Source organism: Hippichthys cyanospilos, chromosome 3, assembly GCF_059441005.1.
Source record: "Hippichthys cyanospilos isolate Australia breed blue-spotted pipefish chromosome 3, RoL_Hcya_1.0, whole genome shotgun sequence".
NCBI lineage: Eukaryota > Metazoa > Chordata > Actinopteri > Syngnathiformes > Syngnathidae > Hippichthys > Hippichthys cyanospilos.
This window is the reverse complement of record NC_142371.1, coordinates 29,303,038-29,326,660: the sequence shown is the minus strand read 5'-3', so window position 1 is coordinate 29,326,660 and position 23,623 is coordinate 29,303,038. Positions and strand designations below refer to the sequence as shown.

The 23,623-nt window shown below is 39.5% G+C and overlaps 1 protein-coding gene across 3 annotated transcripts in view; it reads left to right on the top strand.

The window, feature by feature from the left end:
• The window catches only part of LOC148426756 (FH1/FH2 domain-containing protein 3-like), an 85,031-nt gene that overhangs the window by 52,039 nt on the left and 9,369 nt on the right, over window positions 1-23,623 (top strand). Inside the window, exons 6-19 of one of the 3 annotated variants that reach the window (XM_088409824.1) lie at window positions 11,777-11,871; window positions 12,192-12,303; window positions 12,956-13,050; window positions 13,300-13,443; window positions 13,519-13,766; window positions 16,360-16,482; window positions 18,017-18,064; window positions 18,593-18,700; window positions 18,785-18,919; window positions 19,000-19,050; window positions 19,708-19,898; window positions 20,032-20,562; window positions 21,709-22,586; window positions 22,936-23,094. In XM_088409824.1, coding sequence (XP_088265950.1) covers window positions 11,777-11,871; window positions 12,192-12,303; window positions 12,956-13,050; window positions 13,300-13,443; window positions 13,519-13,766; window positions 16,360-16,482; window positions 18,017-18,064; window positions 18,593-18,700; window positions 18,785-18,919; window positions 19,000-19,050; window positions 19,708-19,898; window positions 20,032-20,562; window positions 21,709-22,586; window positions 22,936-23,094 — 2,918 coding nt within the window. The remainder of the gene's footprint in view (window positions 1-11,776; window positions 11,872-12,191; window positions 12,304-12,955; window positions 13,051-13,299; window positions 13,444-13,518; window positions 13,767-16,359; window positions 16,483-18,016; window positions 18,065-18,592; window positions 18,701-18,784; window positions 18,920-18,999; window positions 19,051-19,707; window positions 19,899-20,031; window positions 20,563-21,708; window positions 22,587-22,935; window positions 23,095-23,623) is intronic. The other 2 variants (XM_088409825.1, XM_088409826.1) reach the window with 2 other exon arrangements.

Sequence of the window (23,623 nt, the reverse complement as noted above, 5' to 3'; positions counted from 1 at the left end):
ACGTAGGACAACTCTTTCCCTGTGCGCCTAGGAAAAAAATTGATCTTTGATGTCTACAGCCGTCAATTGCACTAAATGAGGTTGTGAGTTGTTTGGAAGCAGTGTCATTGGTGATTATCACACTGCTTTCAAATTTTGTCCAAATTTTTTTTTGTGTGAACAACCAAAACAACACAATTTTTCTCTGCTTTTTAGATTAGTCTCTGTGTGTACTTTAAATGCCTCCTAGAGGCAAAACTTTTTTTTTTTTTTTTAATGTGATGTCTTTCAAGTGGAAGAAGTTTCAAAAGGTAAGCAAGACAGCCTTGAACTTTTCCGTCTGGAGTGCCTTTGAAAGCTCCCTCATGAATCAATAAAACTATCTTGGAAGTTGGAAAAAGTATTCACACTTGCACTTAGTGTGCATATATTCTACAAGAGCAGGTTACCAGACTTGACTCTCTTTGGAATAATGCCATCTCCATCCACATCTTGCTTTTTCCCCCCTTCTCAGTTCTTGTTGCCCTGAAGGTGTCTGTGACCAGTTAGTGATGTGGGTTATTCCAGGGTCCGGTCCCTTTTTGGGGCCCCCTCGCACCTGGCCCAGAAGGCCTTCCAGACTGGGATTTAACTTGCTTGAGGCCCGTAGTTCTTGCCCAGAAGGAACCTTGTATGCCTTCATCACCCCATCAGTGCAAATGGGAATGAGGTCACTCTTTCTGCCGTGCTTTTTTGGCATCTGGCTCGGCTACTTTATGCCGAGCCATGCCTGCAAGGTCACAAATGCGCCGGTGTAATTAAAGCCTCATTAGAGTTAGCGTAGTTCCTCCATCAATGAATGAATGAATAAATTATTTAAAATATCAATAAACTACTTATTTAAAGGGAAACATAATCTGTTCATTGGAGTTGATCGTCCTACGGATGTAATTTTTAACAGGTTCCATCGAAAATATAATATTTGAGCAATCATAAATGATGATACTAATGTTGCTGTTCGCATTTGCTGTAAGAGCGAAGCTCCTTTGAGTTTGGTCAAACTAAGAAAAAAACATGGGAGCAGCAACAGACAGACAAACCAATTACAGCCAACTTGAAGCAATTATCTCTTTTTCTCTGAAACAGTCTCAGTAGACAGTCTTCAGCATGATCTATGTTTTTACTGACACCAACTCTGCTATTTCTGCCCCTGCACTGTTTTTATAATGAAACACACTTAGGAACTAAACTTGGCATTTTGAATCTACAGGAATGTGGGGAAACTTTCCTTTTTACCTTTAAAAGTCAGTGAGCAGAAGGGATGAGGCTGCATATAACGTTTGCATAACCTACTGAGAGGAACATGAATCATTACATGCTGGATTATGTTGTACAGTGGATAACATGCTATAGATTCAAGCGTTGGCAGTCAAATTGTAATAGATAAGTCATGCTCATGTTTTGTTTTGACCTTTTATCTTATCTAGTTTTACACTTGCTTATGTCTCTTTGGAACTAGCAAAATCTGCTGTTTTAAATGACACGGTTACCAAAGGTGGGCATTTTATATTCTTTGCTGGTCCGTTAGTTGTCAGTTTCCTGCGCCGCATCCCGTAATCATTTTTTCAAGCCGAAAATTGTAAAAATCGGCCTGTCGCTCTGTCAGCCGTTTGTTGGTCTGTCGCTCACTCCTGTACGCCCCACTTCCCCAAAAATTAAACCTTTGTCATCCTTTTAAAAAACACATGGCATTTAACATAATTATCTTATTTGTAGTCACCGCAACTTTGCAAAAGATACAGAATCCTTATTATCAAAAAAAGTGTGAGGTGACTGGATGGGTGATTTATAAGACATGTTCACAATAGATACCATACTAACTACTTAAGTTGTGGCATTTGAAAGGATAGTGGACTTATTTCACCATTTTCAGTAAAAAGTGAATATTTTGTCTATAATTTGTTAACTTACCGGTATTTATTTTGTGTACATTTAATACTTTTAAAAGCACATTTTACCTCTCATTCGCACTTAAAATGACATCATGCTAAAGGCTCAGTTAACAAACAATCTTAGCTCAGCTTGGAAACATCACATGGCCAACAGGTGAACCATGAATCATTGTTTTCTGTTGAAAGCAAGTAAAACATGTGTTTTAAAGCTATTAATTTTATATGAACAAAATAAGAACACACTAAAAATAAATAAAACAAGTGAATGTGTGCAAGTAAAAACAGGTATGGCTGATAGGTACAGTGAACAAGTTTTGTATGGTTACACAAATGCTCCCCTACTTTTCTTGAGCATGAGACACATAATTTTACAGATAGGGACTGGATGTGTTTCTTGTGGGTTGGTCAATTTGCATTTCTATTCCATTTTTGCTTATTCTGATTGACTGGCTACTTCAGAAACCATTGCTGAGCAAATGAGTGCAGCACATGTTTTTCTCCTGCAATTCGTCACCTGACATTTAGCCTCTAGTATGGTTTCTTTCCAAACGACTCCATGCGCCATGCTCTGGTAACTCAATTAACATGTTCAAGTCTCAAAAGCTTTTTGACTGTGCAACCTTTACATGAAAGGAATCCCTGACCTGGTGACCTTGTTTTTGGTTGAATGCCGTTACCCCCACTCGGCCTCAGGTGAAACCTAACAGAGACCCTTCATATCCTCCTCACATGGGTAGGCAGTTTAAGCCCACCTGCAAGACCTTGATACTGCTTTTCTCCACTGACGACATTCTCAATCTGGGCAGTCCAGGCTGCAAGCACCAAAACATCAATTTTGATTGGCCTCACCAGCTATTTTACGCCTTCCTTTGGCCAAACATTTGAACAAACAGTACCTGGGACTTAACGTCTGGACCATTGTAAAAAAAATAAATAGAATAAAATTACGTCCTTGGGATTGAATGAGGTCAACTCCTTTGTGACGGTGAAATCCAGTGGGGAAATGGTGACGCCATTCTACCGAGCTCAAGCTGCTGATGTACTGGCCTGTGGAGTTATGCAGAACCACTGGTCCTGGAAGTAAGCTTTGACCAGCCTTGCGATGTCATCAGAGACTTGGAAAAAACTGAAAGCATTCCAAAGACTCTCGTAAGCCACTGACCCAAAGGCAAAGACAAGAGCTAAGAAAACCACACTTAGATCTTTGTTTAATTTCTTGTCAGTTTGTACTGGTGCCAAATGGCACTTGTTTACTCCACACATTTGTGTGAGGATACACGTATCCCTGCTTTCTGCATTATTATGTCAAAAAAGATGTCTTTCTTCAGAAAAACTCAGATACTCAGGGCAACAACATTGAAGACAATCAAGAAGACCATTCAGAAAACTGATCCTGATATCCAAGGAGGTATCGTCTTTGGGGGAGATTAGGATTTGTAATGCCCTTCATCATTTCTTTGATATACCGGTAATTCTTTTTATTGAACTTTAAAAACATTAGACCCCCCTTGTGTGTTCTCATAAAGTCTATTTGGAACATTGTTAGATGCAGGATCTGTTGCTGTTTTTTTCAATTATACAGTTTTTGCATTTTTTTTCTCCATGGAGAGGTTCTTGTGTCAAGCTTGTGTTCATGTGGTTAGATTGGTGGAATCTCAACTGGATTAGTAGGTATGCTGTGATTATTCCTCTTCATTGCAAAGCGTTGCTTGCTTCAACATTCATGGCTTTCTTCCACTCCTTTCTCAGGCATCTTCATTTTTTTTTTTTTTTTTACAAATGGCTCAATATGCAGTTGCCTAGACTTTAGATGGCACGTTGTTACTTCGGTGCACTCGGGTTCCGGCTGTTCACCCCTTTGTATCTGTAAATAATCTGATTTATGTCCTCAGTCTTCTTGGTTTTTCTTTGCACACACCCTTTCAGCCCTTCAAAAAAATGAATAAGGTCTGCGTTGGTTTCATTCTCATTTTTTCATGTAGTGGTCACTGCAAGGTCAGTCATTGGGCTTCCTCAAGCACGTTTTCTTAACTTGATAGATTTTAGACCCTTCTCTGTTCATTCTAAAAACAAGGCACAGCGTTGTTACTTATGTCCTGCCAGTATTGTTTCTTTTTTTTATTTTCCAGATAGATTTTTAGACTCTTCTCTGATATTCCTCCTTGAAACAAATGCAGCTTTGTAACTTATGTCTTGCCAGTATTGTTTCAACTATTGTGCTAATAAAATGATTTGTTGTCATTCCTGTGCCACGATTTGTCTTGGCCCATCTTTAAAAAATTACTTTATTTTTTTAGATTTTAAATCAAATGTAGCCCTACAGTTTGGGCATGTTATATAGACTACACATGTTAAAAGCACATGGCTTACCAAAAACCAATGAGAATCATGCCCTTTACATTGTGCTTTAATAAGCCTTTCTTTTTAAAATATGGTGTAGGCAAACTCCTCAGTTGAGCTTTCAACAGGTTTTCATTTTTAAGGTCTGAAATACCAATTTGGATACATTGGGAGTACAAAATATTGTTTGCCTATGTACAACTCAGGAGTTGTGGCCAAGGCCACCAGAGCTGACCTTCTTCATGCTACTAGATTTGTTTGCATGTCATTAGGGAATTTATTTGGGCTTCGGCCCACAGTGAGTTTTCAAATGCCTGCAGGCGTATGCTTTACTTCAAATTGGACGCATTCTCCTTTTATAGTACTGACACTTTTGTGGCCTCTGTGTTCGCATGGCAGTCGACTTGTTGACTAGGGATGTTTTAGAGAGGGCAGGTTGTCTTGCTCTAATGTCTAGAGTCCAGAGTATGCTATTCACAAACATATAGTATCTTTTTTTTTGTTTGTTTGGCTAATGGAGTGTCTTAATTGTCTGGTACTAAATAAATTAAGTAATCATTCAATTTATACATTAAATAATCAATTAGGTAATTAGGTACTATTGTAATTGATGAGTTTAGTTTTTGAGTACCTAAAGTTATTGATTACTTGAGTAATTACCCATACTAATGGATTATTTTTGTTCCCTTGGACCTAGAGTAATAAATTGCTTTTAGTGCAATGCAAAATCAACTTTACTACATTGTTAAGCAATAACATGTTAACATTGTATGTCTTAGAATATAAAAATCCATTGATACAGAAAAACTCCAATGATCCAAATCACTTTTTTAGTATTTTCTTTTTAGCATTTCCAACAGCCATGCTAATGATTAAATCACATGCTGACATATATATATATATATATATATATATATATATATATATATATATATACATATATATATATATATAAGACAATAATGAAACAGTTCACCTTTTGCTCAGTCTTGTAAGTGTAAGAAACATAAGCATACTTATTTCAGTTTTTTTTTGTTTGTTTTTTTACTTCATTGAAGTATGGCTACAATTTATGTATAACAAAAAAAAGCCAAAGAAAAGTAAAAACGTGCAGTTAATCCTTCAGATGCTCAAAGAACTGATGACTTTTGGCTTGGTTTTCTCTGACTTTTCTCTGTTTTCCTCAAAACTTATGTTCACAAATTTAGTGGTTCTTTTGTATATATTTGTTTAGAAATAGGTTTTAGTGATTTCTGATGCATCCAATAACATCTTAAATAGGCACTTAGTGTGTTTGAGCTTCTTTGCTTTGATGGTTTTTATTTTGTGTTTCTCATTTGTTTTTCCAATGGTTTTTTTTAGTCTGAAAATGGATGTTAAGGTAATTGCATGGGATGTTGAAATGTTGATGTTGGCAGTAATTATAGGGAGAAAAAAATTCTACACGAAATGGTTTCTATACTAGAGAGAGCTTTGAGTGAAGCATGTCCAGTTCACGTGCACGCACATCTGACCTGTGAGTGCAGCTGCTTGCTAATGTACAGGATAGCAAGATAACAGCCTGAACCTGATGGAGATTTGGCTCCTCTCCAAAAGTGCTGATAAAATAAATTCTCCTCGATGACGGACAGTCCGACTGACCCAGTTTTGTATACATTTCAAAATTAAAAACCAAAGGAGCAAAGTGATGAATGAGTTCTGGAAAGGAGTCTTTTGTGTTGACTTCACGCATCTTTCCAGATAAGACCGCTTCGTTGGAGCCAGCTGATTCATATTGGCGCTGCCACCTAAACCTCAGAGATTTTCTCACCTTGGCAGCGGTCAGGGAGCAGCCCTTCCTGAACATTCCTGTGGATTTGCAGCATAATTGCTGCGGTTTACGAGAGAGGTCTTTAAGAAACACTTTCAGAACCACCGCTGGAGCTCAGACGCTGGCTCCGGGTCTCTCAGACAGAAGGTCTTTGCTTGTTGTCCTTACAGCAATGTGTTTTCTTCCCAGGCTGGCCTTTCCCATCCTGGATACATTTAAATTCCAATCATTGAGCTTTGAAGGCAGCTCACCGTCTGCCAGCATCTCATTACGTGACATCCATGCAAAAGGGGGCAGAGCCGTGTTATTGTTGTACTTTGTGTGAGGTATTTTAGAACTGCTCGTGATTAACCCAAATGGAGGCCTACATTTTTGGCCCCAGATCAGTGCCTGAAGTGGACGATGCCCTGCACAGCCTCAGCATTCACATGCTCTTCTTATTAATTCTTCTAGGAATTTATTGATGCTGTCAGTTAAACCGTAGATCTTTGGGGGGAGTGGTGGATCTAGGGCTATTTGCTATCATCCATGTTAAATTAAGTTATGTTACAAGAAGTTCCAGTAGATAGTTCAATTTACCCACAGTGCATTATTTTTTTTATTACAATGAATACTGTATGTACAATTAGAGTATTCTTTTCTTTGTTACAGAAATTAGTAAATTTCTCAAATAGTGACGTGAACGGGGTCAGGTTTATGCGCCTGACTTGAAAAATGCTCCGGTTCCAGTATGTTTATTAACCTTGGTTTCCAAAGACTGCGCTACTGTTGATTTTTCTCTTCAATTTTCTGCCTCAAATGATTCATCGTCATCGTCAATCATTCACCCCAATACAATTGTTTTAAAAGTTAGTGACAGATTATGTAGATGTTACGTATTCTGTAAAATTTGCATTTACATTTATTTTTGTGTTATTTAGTGTTTACTGCCAAGTCAACATTTGAAATGAGAATTTGTTCTAAATGCCTTTTCTGGATTAACACTGTATTGCTCGCAGCTGGCAGATTATGGCCCTTCAAACGTCAATCAAAAATAACTAGGCAGATATTTGTTGATCATGTAACTTTTTACCTTTATGTACTCTAATCATTTATTGTAGCCTACTGCAATTATACAAGTAGCATTGGTGTCATTATTTAAAGATATACCCATGATATAAGGGACCTGAATGTTACCACTTTACACACAACTTAATTTTATTTATAAAATAGAAAATGATTAACACAATCAGTACAACATACATCAAACACATGTGTTAAATATTGATCAACATTTAACTACTGGTAGCAAACATGACAGGATTCATGTCCTTATATAACAATACAACTCATTCTGGTAAAAAAGGATTTTTTTTCTTTTTTTTTTTAAATAGTTGAGACCCCTGTCATTCTTTGGGAATAGTTACCAGGTTTAATTGGCAACCACTGAAATGCATTGCGAGGAGACAAGTCTTATTTTATTTGATGTCAGTCACTAATTGGTCTGGTATTTTTTGTGCCAAAAATCCACTTAGGCATCAAAAAAACCCTAAAGTCCTAAAATCCTAGTTAAATTAAAAATAAAAAAGTGTCACCTTACCTGCCACATTCTGGCAAGTAACAACGGGAGCTCGTCTTTTACCTCTGTAGTGTTAGCATGACTCTGCCAACAGCTCCATTTAATCCTCCATGTTTAGCGAGCAGGTGTAGCCGAGTTGGCACCATGGAAAGCAACCAAGAGTGACCAGTTTTCTTGCTAGTATTTAACCTATATCAGCATGCCACCATTTTTTTCACATTACAATTTGCTTCACCACATTTTGGACACCCAGGTTTTTTTTTTGTTTTTGGTTTTTTTCTTTTAGGACCAGTTCCATGAGCTATTTAATAATAAATGAGGGGAAATATTCTTACAGAAGTGGCTACGATTTAAATAATTAGATGTTTCCCAGGCTTGCATTTTCCATAATGAATGGTAATTTTAGTTTTTTTTAAACAAGTTACAGTATTGTTTTGCTTTAACGGGATAACTGCACTCCATGTGGTTTTCTGAATTTACATTTAATGTTCTTAAACCTCTGCTGGCATGGATTTATTCCATGACGAAGCGTTTTAACGACTCTGAAGGAAAGATCGCTGTTGTGCGGTTTTTGGTACCGTGTATAAACACATTTAATTTCTCTATCTGATGCAACGGCTACACAAAATCCTCACGTGTGTTATGATAATCTAAGCGTCGACCCGTTTAGTGGTAGACTTCGGGAGCGCAAATGCGTCATCTGTCAGTACTTGACCGTGGATGTTTTGTGATGACACACTGAAAAGCCTCATTAAGGCATGCATCTTCTCCTCAACCTAGAATTTACTCAAAACCTTTGTGGGCCATGCAGCGTCTTTTTAGTACTCAGGTGTAGCCCAGACATAAACAATGGCCTTATGGTCATATCGTAGGTGGGCTTGTATAGCACATCGTGGAAAATTCAGCAAAGTGTGTTTGAGTTCCTAGCTGTTTGGATGCTGCTTTCCGCAGTCAGTCGAGCAGCTGTTCATCATGTCATTACTGCTGTCAGCCATCCGTCAGCAGTGCTTCCAAGCAGAACGGGGAAAGGGTGACACTTGAGTCCACGCTGACTGAGGAGGTTAATCATGTTTTTATAAACATGCTCTGATGTGGTCTGCCCCGACTGCCGGTATTGTCCACGCCGGCGCGCAGGGCTGGCCGCACGAGAGGACTGTCAGGAATGCTCGGGCCTGACATGTTGTGAGTAATTAACTCTGATTGATAAAAGATGAAGCACACACATACACACGACGAGGAGCGTACAGCAACTGCACCTGGGAATTCTGGCTTATCTGTGGGACACTGACAATTCCTTGCCTGTCCGAAGATGAGAAGTATGCGACTTAAGGGGCAGCTTTTCACCTCATCATGACATGTGAATTATCGTAGTTTAACATGACCAAGTGAAGATTAGCTGCTAACTACCGAGGAGCTCACAGTAAGCCACAGTAAGTCGTGGACCGAGCTGTTGGGCCAATAAACCTGCTTTATTGGGTCTTTTGTGATTTAGGAGAAAATCATGTAAGTCTTTTTAAATCAAAACAGGTTGGGGTTTCTTGTCTTCAAAATGAAGTTTTCAAGAATCCAGATCAAGTATTTTTTTTTCTTAAAACTAACAAAAACTTTCTTGGCTAAAAGGGATTAGGAGTTGCGGTAAAAATCAGTGAATGCATATGTTGCACTAATATTTTTCACTACAGGATATTTTGTACTAAATTATTAGCACTTGTTTCTGTCTGTTGTTTTATTGCTATTTTTTATTGCCATTTATTCATTTGCTCATGGAATGTAGTTTGCTACTCGGGAAGTAAACAATAAGAATTTCACTGTGCGGTATAATAATACTATACATATGACAATAAAACTCTTGACTCTTGAGCATTCCATTGATTATATATTTTTATTACTCTTATGGAATATCGGCATACGATGGTGCTTTTGCCATGGCATGAGGGGTCTATATCGCTTTTCCTGTCACAAAGCATGTTTGAGTAGGGTGGCATTAACTCTGCCACACAAAAAAAGCAAAAATGGCGGTTGCCATATGGCATACATCACATCGCCTTTTTGTTACAAATATCATTGGTGATGTGCACGATTACTGCTGACATGACAACAGCTGCAAAAATAACCAAATGAAAAATTTTGTCTGAGACAAAAAAAAGATGGAGGCTACCCGGAAAGTTTAAGGATCAATACAAGCCCGGCTTTCACTCGTGACATTAGCCCACAGACAAGGAGGGATTTCCGACCAACGCCGCCCTGATTGTATTCCTCGGTGGACTAGTAGCTTTCGATACTCAAATCATAATGATAAGCTATCATAAATTTGCATGGTGGCAATAAATAGCAATCATCTTAATAGTTCACAATTCAACACCAACACATCTAGCCATGTAGCAAGCACAAAAGTATGTCGTTTGGAACCAATTACATTTAAGGGCCCCTATCATAAATTTTCGACATTTTACCACGTAAATTTCTCCCTCTAAACATCCCCAAAGTGTAATTTTCCCACCTTGAGCCATATCTGAGAATTCTACGAGCTCAGCACCCTTCACAAGCAGATTATAAGGGCTTGCGAGATGCACGGTGACGTCTGAGCAATATGGAAGGCCCTTGTACCACCTCTACACTAACCCGTACTTCTCGTGCAGTGTAAACACACAGAATTAGCCATTATCCAAGCATCCCTGCCTATTCATACTTCCGGTTTTACATCAAGTAAATGGAGTTTCAATTATTAATATAGGATCTGATTTGAAAGTAGGACAAGTTAGATACATGTATGTGACGATGTCACTTCCTTCTACTTTTTGTTTTGACCCATTGAACGTATACTAGCATCAAAGAAAAGCGGTAAGGTTTACTAGTTTTTTTTTGTCTATTGAAATCAGGCTAAATTCCTTTTCTAATTATCGGTAAAATGAGTTATGTTCAAATGTTGCAAAAACCATTGCCACTGCAGTATTTACTGTTATTGAAACAAAAGTTTGAACCCTGGAACAAAAAAACAAAAAAAAACTATTTACCGCTGATTCAGATTCATTTAAAATCCAACAAATACATGATCACTCTGCTGTACTACAGTTTCACCCTTAAGATGAGTTTTCCTTCCTTTTTGGTTTCTTGAGGGTAAACATTTATTGTCACCATGTTTTATTTTCCTATATAGTTCAGAACGCCCTCCCCCTTCCCATTAGCTGATTAATGGTGGTAGTGGGGTCAAGCTGGTCTCATCCTGTTAGTGTGAACGCATTAACCCCTTGTTGTGTGTGCGCCAGTGACCACTGAGGCTCTACTAAGCACCTACTGTTTGAAGAAAGGAAAAAAACCTAGCGTTTGTCAGTTCAGCTGTACTTCTTCCCCTTCCCCCAATTCCCTTTTTAACAGAAGCTCCACACTTGTCTGACCCGAGCTCTTCCCCACTGGGATCCCTTGGCTCTTATTTTTCTCTTATTTATGTATCCGCTTACACATGGAAGTCATGTCAGCGTCCATCGAGGCGGTCTGCTCAAATATTTTCCTCGCAGTCATGTCGGCTGACTTGAGGGATGAGTGCGCTGAGTTGTTTTTTCAAGTTGTTCCCGGACAGTAGCTCAAGTTTCCATGATGGGCCAGAGCAATATAATTAACACTTTTCACAACAATACACATTTGTTTGTGATGTGTATGTTTCATTGGAGGAGCGGTCAGGCTCTTTTATACACATAAACAGAATAGAATAAATACTCTTTAAAATTTGATCTTAAAAGAAATGGGTCAGTTCATTCGCAGATTTAAAATGTGTATTCTCTAAAACATTCAGCTCTACCTGTTTTCAGACGCTTGCATAATTTTAAATGTTGGGACTGTTGAAAACATATAAATACTTCTTTGGGGCTGAAAGAGTTCATTTAAAAAATAATTCATCAATTATTTACGAAATATATTGTAATAAACTTCGCCTTTCCTACATTGTTTTACTCAAAGATTTACTGTAGGCTATGTTGTGATTCCTCCTGTCAAGAGGCCAAGACAACCTGCTGTGTCTCCCACTGAAAGTGTAAAAACATTTTTGTAGTTTGTCCTCTTGTTTTGAGGACTTACAGTTTTTACAATGAAGACAATAATGAGAATTCACTGCATTGATGGATGATTAACTAAACCTTCTCATCTCATTTTGCCTCTTTCCAGCGCTTGGTCAAATCATGTTGTTTGTGGATGGCATGAATGGCCTCATTGCAGATAAGGAAATTGTCCAGTGGCTCTACACCCTAGTCGGAACCAAGGTAAAGAAAAGAACTGGAATAAACGGAGTTCTGTCATGGTTTCCCTCTATGATCATTAATAATGACATTTCAAAATGTCCCTAATGATTTCAACGTTGATGTTAGTGTAGTCTACTCAGCCCTCTAGTGGCCAGATTGTTAAATTAGAAGTCTTTTTAAAACCTTTTCATCCAGTAATTGCTTTTATGTGAGTACTTATAGTCAACAATTAAAACAAGTTCTGTCAGGCTCTTATCGACTCACCCGAGACTGAAAACGATGATGACATAGCTTTGGACTTTGCTTGTGAATTTATCAATTCTGTTTCTCTCCCACTACAGTTCCGGCTGGTGGTGAAGATGGCGCTGAAACTCCTGCTAGTTTTTGTGGAGTATGCAGAGTCAAATGCCATTTTGTTCATTAAGGCCGTTTACGCTGCGGATGCCAAAAAAGGTATCGTGCCGCTCGGTGAAAGCAGTATTGTCAAAAGGGTGCATACAATCGCCTTTCAATCATTGTTATCGGCTCGGTGAAGCAGTGGTTAACACGTCTGCCTCACAGTTCAGGAATCCGAGTTCAAACCCACCTCGCTCTGGCCTTCCTGTGTGGAGTTTGCATGTTCTCCCCGAGCATGTGTGGCTTCTCTCCGGGCACTCCGGCTTCCTCCCACACCCTAAAAACATGCATGACATGTGTATTGGACATAATAAATTGTCCCTAGGTGTGATTGGGTACTACAAAGCAAAAAATAATCGACGTACACAGGTATGTCACAGTATTCGATTGTTAAAAGCAAGCATGGAGTGCAATGGTGACCCTTAATGGGTACGAACTGAACATTTTGCATGTCGTAAAAGGATCAAACTGTATTCAAAAAAAAGAAAAGACTTTTTTGGATGTAGTTTTCTTTGCCTTCTCAATGCATTGCAGAGGTATCAAAATACGACTGTATCGGATACAAAAAAAATGTGATCGGGACATCCCCCGTAGGGAGGTCGGGTCCAGCTCACCAGAGACTCTTAACGAAAGACACGAGCTCTGGAAAAAGGACAGATGGCTGATAGCTCCTTGACCAGCGTTTGCTGTCTGCATTTGACTATTTCAGGCACAAAAGTATGGGGGAACATCATGGAGATCCTGAATGAGAAGGACGGAGTAGATACTGAATTGCTGGTGTATGCAATGACACTCATCAACAAGGTTAGTAGCATTCTATCAAACAGTTTATGTGCACTAAATTAACCGTTCTTTTTGTTTGATCTTTTTTCTTTCTATTTTTGTTTTTAAATCTTTGAATGTGTTTGCATGACTGTGAAAATGTCCAAATGCAATTTCCAACGTAGTCTGTTCAGTCATTTCATTCTAATTGCATAACTTTGAGTCTATTTTTCCTTTCTTCCATTTGTTTAGTTTTGATGCAGCTGACATGTTTTTTTTTTCTTTTTCTAGACGCTAGCTGGTCTGCCTGATCAAGACTCTTACTACGATATGGTGGACTGTCTTGAGGAGCAGGGCATTGAGGCCTTGGCACAGAGGCACCTGAGCAGGAAGGGCTCAGACCTTGACCTTGTAGAGCAATTAAACATCTATGAGGTGAGCAAATGATTGCAATGTCATCTTGTTACTGTCACTGTTAGTTGACTTCTCTCTTGTTTATTTTTCCCCCAGACGACTCTCCGTCGCGAGGACGGTGACAATGAAACGCAATTGCCTCCAAGCGGCGGAAAGGAGCGCCGGCGGGCGAGCGTGGGTTGCACCAACGAACGGCGTGGCCTGGAGAGACGACGCAGCCGCAGGCATTCTCTCCAAAACAACAGAGGTCCCGTCTCAGCTCCGGCGTCGCCATTGAGCCCTCTCACTCAGGGAAGCAGCTGCCTGCCTTATGCCAGCCACCCTGTTGAAGTTATCAGCGAAAGGTGAGGAGCGCAGAGGGAGTAGGGAGGTCATCAAAAGCTTTATTTTGACTTGAACTGTCAAGCATTGCAAATAAGTCACTCACTTCAGAATCTTATACAGTAATATCTCCAGGTAACATGATAATTAAACTGCTGCTTTGGGTGAGTTATAAACTTAGTTGCATATCACTGCAAAGCCATGATAACATTTGTGTCTTGAAATATTTGGTGCAAGTTGACAGATAAAAAAAAAATGGTCCAAAGATTGACCCTTGAGAGCCCTCATGTCGTTACCTTTGCCTCATACTACTACTCGCAACTCCCATTTTTTCAGCCATTACATCTGTACCAACATCAACACACTGCCATTAAAAACATTGAAATCAATCACTCATTAATCACACATGACTGTAGGAAGTGGTGAAATGAAAGCAAATTGCACGGCTTGTTTTTGGATGATGTTGAAGGTTGCTTTTTCCTTTGTTAGTTTTATCAGTGCAAATCAGAAGACTAAAATAGGTTCCTATTTCAATCGGTGCATTAGTATTTTAGGTCTTGCCCTTTTTATTTAAACCAGCGCATGATTACTGCCACTCTTAATGCATCACATCCCCGCCAGGTTTTGAAATAGCATACCAATTAAACCTTCTGGTAGCTCGCAGGACTAGCCGGTCATGTGATACCTGCCCACTACAGGAAATTCTAGCGGCCTTTGAAGATCAACATTTTTCCATTTTGTTAATGAAAGCCAGAAGGTCCATGTGAGGGATGGCTCTAAATAGCAAACGGGCAACAAGACTTACGTGTGAAGATGGAGAACAGGAAATAACAATGAGCATATCTCTTACGGCCTTTCAAGCTACCATCATGAATAACCTCTTCATGGTCACAATCACAGATAGTTGACATTATATTTGATGTACCTGTGAATGCCCCTTGTATTGTTTGAATGATACTGCCTCCAAAAGGACACATTTGGCCTACAATGTTTTCTTTCCTGTTTTTTTTTTATTCATGTGGAACCTCTGGTGGACTTTTTTTTTATCTATTTAAAGCAGATTTTGTCATGATTGGGAATAAAGTTCTCATCACATGAATCACATATCATTTAAAAAACATTTATCCAAACTACCATATCCATATGTGTGTGCACTTATATTCACACTCTTCTTATATTTCATTTTAAATGTGTCATGTCCACTGTTGTGTCCATTTTGTCTCAGCAAGAGGGCAACGTTCATTGCACCCCACCCAAACCCAAAACGTCGTTGGAACGGCCTGGATGTCTTCTACTGAGTTCACTAGCACTTAGTAGTGTAGCCAAAATGAATCAAAAGATAATGTCTACCTACTGAACACATGAATGTGCTAGGTCTCAGACCAATATGATGTTTGAGGTAGTGTCCACATTGTCACAGGTCACTATGTATTTTTCAGACTTTAACTGGCACGCCAGAGTATATCCTAAAAGTCAAATAATGCATCACTATTAGGGTGACCGTATGTCCTGGTTTAACATGGACAGTCCAGGTTTGAGTTTTGTGCCCCAAGTTTCGATGGATTTAGCCAGCTCTGTCTATTGTTTCGGCCATACGTATGACAATTACACAGATCTCATTGCAAAACATACAATGCACGAATTAAATCGTATTTGCTTCATACAGAAATCAGAACTACTTCCTGTTTCCAAGAGTCATACAAAATGCATTTTGTGTTTCTGGTGGTACATTTCCAACGTGGGGCCTTGAGGTATATTGTGTTAAAAGTACTCACATTCAACTACCAATAGCTGTGTGGATAAGCAAGAGAAAGCAAATGGTGTACTCAATCATGTTCAGCAGTTGATTTGAGGTGCCCACAATAATGAAATTGATTCACAACCAAAACTCATAGGTTGTCAACAAAATGTAACCTGCAATCAAAATTTCGCAAGCAAAACCAAAGAGTAAATAGTCAGCACTTTTTTTGAAGTTTGGAGGTAATTGGATTTTCTTTTCCCTTTTTTGATCTTTTAGATCATTTTTTTTCTTTTAATTGTTTGCAATATTTTTATTTCAAATCCATTTTTTGATTGCATAAAAAGAAATAAGTCTCCATAGAAACTGGCACCTCATCTATTCATCATTGATTAACTTGAAAATGTCCTGCTAACAAACCAAATACAATAGCTATTCATCTAGGAACAAAGGGATGTGTAGTTAGGTCAAAGGGTTTATGTAATAACCTGCTAACATTCTTTCACCAGTTTGCCTGCAATGCTCATAACTTGCTTGCTGCATGTGTGTTCACTGTTTCCCACAAAATACTCCAGGATGAAGCCTAAAAAAGCATATATAGTGAATGAACACAAGCAGAAAACTTGTAATGTCACTTGATAAACTGCGCTTTTGTGGTAACATATACTCATTTAAGATTCAATTGCTTCCAGAGATGGAAAAATTAAGTTGGTAAAATACTAACACCTCGAGAACAATTTTGCATGGGAAACACGTCATCATGTTTGTGTTGTCTCTTCAAAGTCTCGCTTGCTTCTGACTTTTGGCTTTGCCTGTCGTACTTCTCGCTCCTATGTCCTCCCTTCCGTCCTTTCAACCCTTTAACCATCCCCTAACAGAGATGAGGAAGAAGGAGAGGAGGAGGAGGAAGAGGAAGGAGAGGAGGATTTGGAGGATGAGGAGGAGGAGACAGATGATGAAAGTCATCCAGTCCCTGAGTCCTCTAGGCAGGACGATCACAGGTATTTTAGGCTAACCCTGTCCTCTGTGACAAGCTGCCCCTTTGGTACACCAGCCTCCCTAACTCGGCCGTATAGAACCAAGACCTGCTTTTGCATTAGAGTTGGGGTTTTGGTTTATTTTTATTTTTTTCACAGGGCAGCATTTACCCTCTAAAGCATAGTAAAGTGCGCAATGAATAGGACTGCTCATAAAGCAGACACAGTGGGAGTTTTGGTCTCTGACTCAGGAGGTTATAAAACCTGTGACCTCATTGTTAGCAGAATATGTAAACAAGCTTGCTATATGTGAATTACCAACTGTGGTAAACCTCTAATTGTAAATATTGGTATTTCAATGTCAGTGCTGTATCTTTGGGGGTGGGGGAAGGGGGGAGTCCTACAGTTAAGTCTGGAGCTGCAACTCTTGGTTTGGTTCAATAGAATGGTTCGATGTTGCTGGGTTTTTTTTGGCTTTATTGCCAAAGGTTTTCGGTGGACCACAATATCCTCGTGGTCATTGCAAATCAACACAAACATTTTACTTGTTTATCCTAAATAGGTCTAGAACAATCCCAATCCCTGATGTCGATTGCTTTTCAATTGTAGATGTGGTCAATTTTCACCATTTTAACTCATTCCTGCCTCATTTAAAGTACAGGACTGAGTTTTTCCACCACTGTTACTAAAACTCCTCCTTTCCCACCGCAATTTGTCTGACATCCCTAAAGACATGTTGTTAAGAGGAAATGAGGAAAAAAGTTGTAGGTACCATTTCTTAATTGCTGGAAACAGCTATACTGAGATTTTTATCACTCATCTGTCTTTCATTTTTGATCCAAGCCACTGTTCACACAAGACATGTCAACAACTGTATTTTAAGAAGTAAGGGATTTTAGTGTGAGTCACTTTCTCTCATCACTGTTTACAGTGTTTCAAAGAGAAATGGGTCTAAAATTTGCTGGCCACAAAGGAGTATTAAAAGAATATTACCATGAAAATTGACTAAAAGTGAAAATACTACGAGTGATGCACTTGAATGAAGAAAAGTCATTTTCAGAGAGTTCAATTATATTTTCATAGGAACTAGGTTATATATTTTAAGAATAAAGTTACATCATGAAGAAAACCTATCATGAAGAAAAAAATATTAACATGAAAGTGGCAATATTTTTAGAAAAAAGATATACAGTACTCATAAAAGTACCCCGATAACATAGGATGGAAATACAGTCGTGACAATCATACTAGCCCCACATTGATGACGACAAAAAAAAAAAAAAGTGTGCAATGTCCCCCAACCCAAACAGCAAAAAAATAATCACTTTTATAATGGACAACGCCCGAAGCATTAATCCTGTATTCCTTCGACTGTTATTTATTTATTTTTTTACTATCACTCATTTGCTCATTAGAATTTGTTGTAGTAGGACGTAATCTTGAGTTATCTTTGTCTTGTACTCCTGTTCCTTCTCTATCTCCTTTATTTAATGTGTGACGCCAATATATCTTTTCAACTTTTGGCACTTCTTTGTTTCACACTTCCTTCTATCTTCAGTCTGACAGAAACATCTAACTCTCTTCGAAAGATCTGCTGGGCTGAAAGGTAAAAATTGCCATACTTGAATGATGCTTTGTTATAAAAGTTGTCACAACATCAAACAGGACTGTTTCTATTCTTATCAGTGGCTTTGCAGTTGTTTCTGCTTGCTTGTTGCCAAACCGCTCATTGGACTATTAAACTTGCGCCTTTTTTACTCCTATCTAAGGTTGTGTTAATTAATAGTTAATAGCTGCCTTGACCTTGTCATCTTGTTTGGATTATAACCTAAGTCTTGATAAGAGAACTGTAGTGGCCTTCTTAATTCTTTGTTTAGTATATTTTAGCTCGCTCAGAGAGTCTGAGGAATAATTTTTGCAATATGACATTTTGAGAGAGACATATTACACCCAAAATTGGTTTGTTGTCAACAAATAGCATTGAAGTGAGGTGGGGAGTTTCATTTGGACAAAACTAGCCCATAAGTGGCCGTCTTGTAGCATCCAGCCTTTGGATGAGCCCTTTTGGGCACTTGTGGTAGGGCTTGATCCCTATTCCCAGTGAACCGTTGTATTCATTGGATCTTTTTTACAGGGTTCCTTCCATTGGAGCACCACCTCCAGGCACGCACCAGAGTCCAACATCACCCAACCACCGCTTTACTAGTATGGCAACTTGCACACCAGAGTCTAAAACTGACAGGTTGGCCTGATAAAGTACATTATGTAAACTTGTCACCAAGCCCATCATCCCAATCATTTTTTACCGTATACTTTGCGCATGCAGGCCTGCTTTAGGAGGCCTGCTGAGTTCTTCATACAGGCAGCATCAGGAGTCTTTGGCTGCAGAGAGGGAGAGGAGGCGCGTGGAACGAGAGGAGCGTCTGCAGAGGATCGAAAGGGAGGAGAGGGAGCGCTTCAAGTCAGTCTCGCCTTGCAAAACACATGCACTGTTATTAGATTGCGAATGCGGGCAATAACTTTTGCTTTATCCGTCTTCAGTCGAGACTGTGTTGACAAAAGGGAAGAAGCGAGACAAGCCAGAGAGGAAAGGTGGGTTTTATTTGGTGCACTTGGGTTTACATCAACTGACAAGGCTGTTAGTTGTAATGTTTTTTTTAAGCCTTAATTAAAATAGAGAGCAGCTAGAAGAGTTTTACAGACCCAACAGACTGAATTATATCTTCCAGGGAGGGCCCTTCTAGGCCTGTTCTCCATTGTGTGACCAAATTAGCAGGACATATGTTACTGTTTTCTGGTATGGATGCTGCCGAGGTGACCTGAAAGCTTTGTAGATAATTGTTCCACCATCAGCTAATTTATCCATCCGAATTGGAACGACTGTTCTTTGCAGAGTTCTGATTCAAACATCTGATTTAATGTACTTTAACTCGTCACAGGGAGAAAAAAAATAAAAGTAGTTTCTCTCTTGTTGGGGAAACAAATCACGAGAAAATCTATTCATGGTATAAAAACAACGTGCTATGTACAGTATATCTTTACTAACACTGGCAACTGACAGTCAAAAATAGCAACTGGAAAAATACCTTACATGACTCAACATGATTAGAGGCTGTAATAATAGAAATCTAAAACATACTTTAGTCAGGATTGTGATATTTTTCTTAGTCATACAGTGGCAGTTGTTTTTGTTTCGATTCAAAATGTCAAGATGTCATGATCTGATCATAACATCCCTTTCTGTGGCAGGTACAAGGCCGTAGAGAGGCGAGCAGCCGAGGAATATGAGCGTGAGCGGCTCAGGGTGCCCGTGAGAGGCCGCACGGAGATCACAGTGTGTTTGAGTTCCAACCCCGCCGTTCGCTCGGCATCTCGTTGTGTCACCACTTCGTCTATCGCCTCACAGCAAGAAAAGACCCCCGATGCTCAGCAGACATCAGGTAAGGTTCACCTATAATTAATCACTCGATTGCTCAACCTTTGAGAAAATTCCCTGTCGAGTACGAAGCTACACATGTAAAAATAAGGTCAGAGGTGTCTTTTTTTTACTTAATTTTCTAAAATTTCTTACAGGAAAGGAATCCATCCCGCACGCAAAACCTGACTCTCCAACAAGAAGAAAAAGTCCAGCATCAGCGCTAGCGGGATCAGAACGTTGTCGCTCACCTCCCTCGCAACCAAATATGGCTGCAAAAGAGCCGCCAGCAGACACGCAGGATGTTTCAGACACTCAACCGGTTCAGAATGTAGTCAAACAGCCAGAGGGTTGTGAAGAGGGGGCGGTGGGTAATGAAGAAGGAAAGCTTGAGACCGGGAGACATGTAAAAGAGCAGGTGGACGTGGTGGAAGTCGCCGATGAGGTGGAAGTGGCTGAGGAAGCACAGGTCGTGGATGTGGAGGATGTTGAATTAGAGGAGGAGGATTGTGAGAGGGTACAGACGATGGAGAGGGATGGAGAGGAAAGGTTAGTCTTGAGTGAGAAGGAGAGGCAGAACGAGGAAGTGAATGAGAAGGACAACTGCTCGGCATCCAGCATCTCCTCCACCAGCAGCACTCTTGAGAGAGAGGAGCGCGAGGAAAAAGTCAAGAATGACGGTGAAACAGGTATCGCTTGCAGCTTTACTGTTTGAATCGTTTAGGCTGACACTTTTTCCTCAAGGGCCATATTTGAGTTTTAGAAGACACGTGGTCCAGGTCATTTGTGCATGAGGTTTAAAAAAAATGTAAAATGTAAATGTGAAATGTGGATAGTTCGGTATTTTTAATCTTGTTAATGACTTTCATTAAATACTTCCTCAGTTTAAAATTAAAATTTTAAAGGTTAATATTTTCATTTTAATACATATTTCTTTATATTTTAACCACTTTAATTGTTTCTAATGAAATATCTCCTAAATTAAAGCAATTTCAAAAAAAAAAAAATGCAATCTCTAATTGGTTACTCGACAACTAATCTATCAAATCTAATTTCTGAAAAGCAATCATTCAGAGACCTTCTTTAACTCATTTAGTACCAGCTATTTGGAGACTTCCTTGACCATAATAATTGGATTTAAAAAAAAAAATACTCTCGAATACCTGGTATTGAATGTCTGGATTCTGGTAATCATCCAGAAAACAGGGTGATTAGCTTTGTTTTGAGGCAAAATAAAATATTTACCAACATCAGTTTTTACTTAATGTTTTGACTGGCTAATGACACTGACCAAAAAATTAACTGGAACTGACAACCACTCTTGCACAGCTGTGTTAAATTGTACCCAGTTATGGGTTAGAGTAGACCAATATTTAGGTTTCGTAAGAAATGCCAAATGGTTTGCAGACAAAACAAAATAATCCCCCCCCCAAAAAAATGAGTTGTTTATGTAAAAAAATAGCCCAGAAAGTTGGGTCAAAGTGACTCAAATAAGTTGGTCCTTTTTCACCCATAACTTTTTTTTTTCTTGACCCAACAATTTTTACTGTAGAGGTACTGAAATAATTAAATACTTGAAGTAATTATTTTACTAAAGTCACATTCTTTAAGTAATTGCATACAAAGGTAATATATTACTTAACTAAAGTAATCACTTTCTTTACCTACCAAATTAATAGTTTTCTTTGACGAAAGTCAATGATTGTCTGGACTCTTACAAAACATAAAAATATGACTTTGACTGAGTTAACGAACACTTTCCAAGGGAAAGAAGGCTACTCGATGGGTAGGTCGTACCTTGTCCCATGTCTGATTGTATCTTTTTCTGCCAAAAGGCCAGTGGAGCCAGTGCATTGAATTATCAGAAGAGAACGACATCCTTACCAACAAGCGCTTCATGCTGGACATGCTTTACGCTCACACATCCAATAAGGAGGACGACAACGTAGGAGGGGGAAAAGAGAAAGAAAGTCAATGTAACTGTGAAAAAGACGCAGAGGCGGCTGACCCCTCTGTAGCAAACAGAATCTCCACACTGGAGGCTCACAGGCAGACCCAAGACGTAAATGTGAAGAAGATGGAGGTGGACATTTTAGACAAGCAAAGCACTGTACGGGCCGTGGCGGAGAAATTTGGTGATTTGGTCAAAGGTCTGACGTCACCGACCGAAGCGGAGGCGTCAAAGGAGCTGCAGCACGCTTCGACTGACAAATCCTCCGGCAGCATCCCGCCCGCCCAGAAGAAGGAATCTGACCAAATCTGGGACCAGCTCATGGCCACGCCCAGGGACCTTCGCATCAAGGAAATGGATTTCACTGACCTGCGGGATGAAGATGACGTGGATATTTTAGATATGGACAGCGTGATGGCGTCTGGTGATCTTCACCCGCCGCCGCCACCGCCGCCCCCACTGTGCAATGCTGTTTTACCACCACCCCCACCTCCTCTCATCCTTGGCAAAATGGTGCGCCCACCTCCACCCTTCATGCCCCCTCCTTCACCTCAGCTGAATCGGGGGGATGCTCCTCTCTTCCTCAAGAAGAAGAAGACAATTCGGCTTTTCTGGAAGGAAGTGCGCCCCATGGAATGGCAGTGCAAGAGTCATAAGATCTGTAAGGAGTCCTTGTGGTCCAAACTAGAGCCACTTAAACTGGACACATCCAAGCTGGAGCTGTTGTTTGAGTCCAAATCTAAGGAGCTGCCTGTTACCAAGGTACAAACAGTAGGCCGGCTTCTGTTTCTTTTGGAAGGACCGCATTTTTCCCCCTTACAAGTGGCAAAAAAAGGCCTACTTAATAAACACGAAAATGTGCAGTATATTCATCTGAAGGGTAAAGCTACTAGTAGCTTTAATTCAATTTATTCAGTAGTTAACAACTTATTTTCCCCTCCACAAAAATTTAAAAAAAAAATCATGTTTGCATGATATTAACAATAAACAGTGCACAAAACTAGAAAGCATTATTTTATTGCACAGGTTAAATGCTGGAAGAAGTAGACCTTGTTAGAAATGTGTGAACCCTGTGATCAGTGAGATGGCTGACTTGTGCTGCGTCTCTTAGAAAGCAGCAGTTGATGGCAAACGACAAGAAATCATCGTCCTGGACTCCAAACGCAGCAACGCCATTAACATCGGTCTGACTGTCTTACCGCCGCCTCGTACCATCAAGACGGCTATTCTCAACTTTGACGAGTATGCGCTGAACAAAGAAGGCATTGAGGTAAGGAGAAATAAGACACTTCTAAACAATGAACTGTCTGGAGGATTCCTAGCAAGTTAAATTGGCTCTAATATCAGTCCAGGTTTTTGAGGACTGATGTTGCACCAACGCAACCAAAATGTACATTTGGATCTCCCAAGAAAGATGATTCATTCACTGAGATTAGATATTTTACAATCTGATATCTTGTGTCTTAATCACTGTGATGATTAAAACGTGGACCAGCGCTAAAAAATGATGTGCAAGAAGTGAGTGAATAACAATGTGAATAACAATGTTGTGTTCCATCAGTATTATTTAAGACTTTAAAGTGATCATTCCCCACACGGAGTTTTGGTTAACCTTTTGCCTATTCAGATTTCTTTTCTTCCAAGATAGATAAAAAAAAAAAAAAAAAAGGTTGAAAGTTTGCACGCCTCGCATATTTCCAGGAAATGGAAACATCTTCGATAAACAGCGGTGGAAAATGTCAGAATCACTTTGCGTCCTCTCCCTCTCTACAATTTACCTCCAGACGTTTTATGTGAAA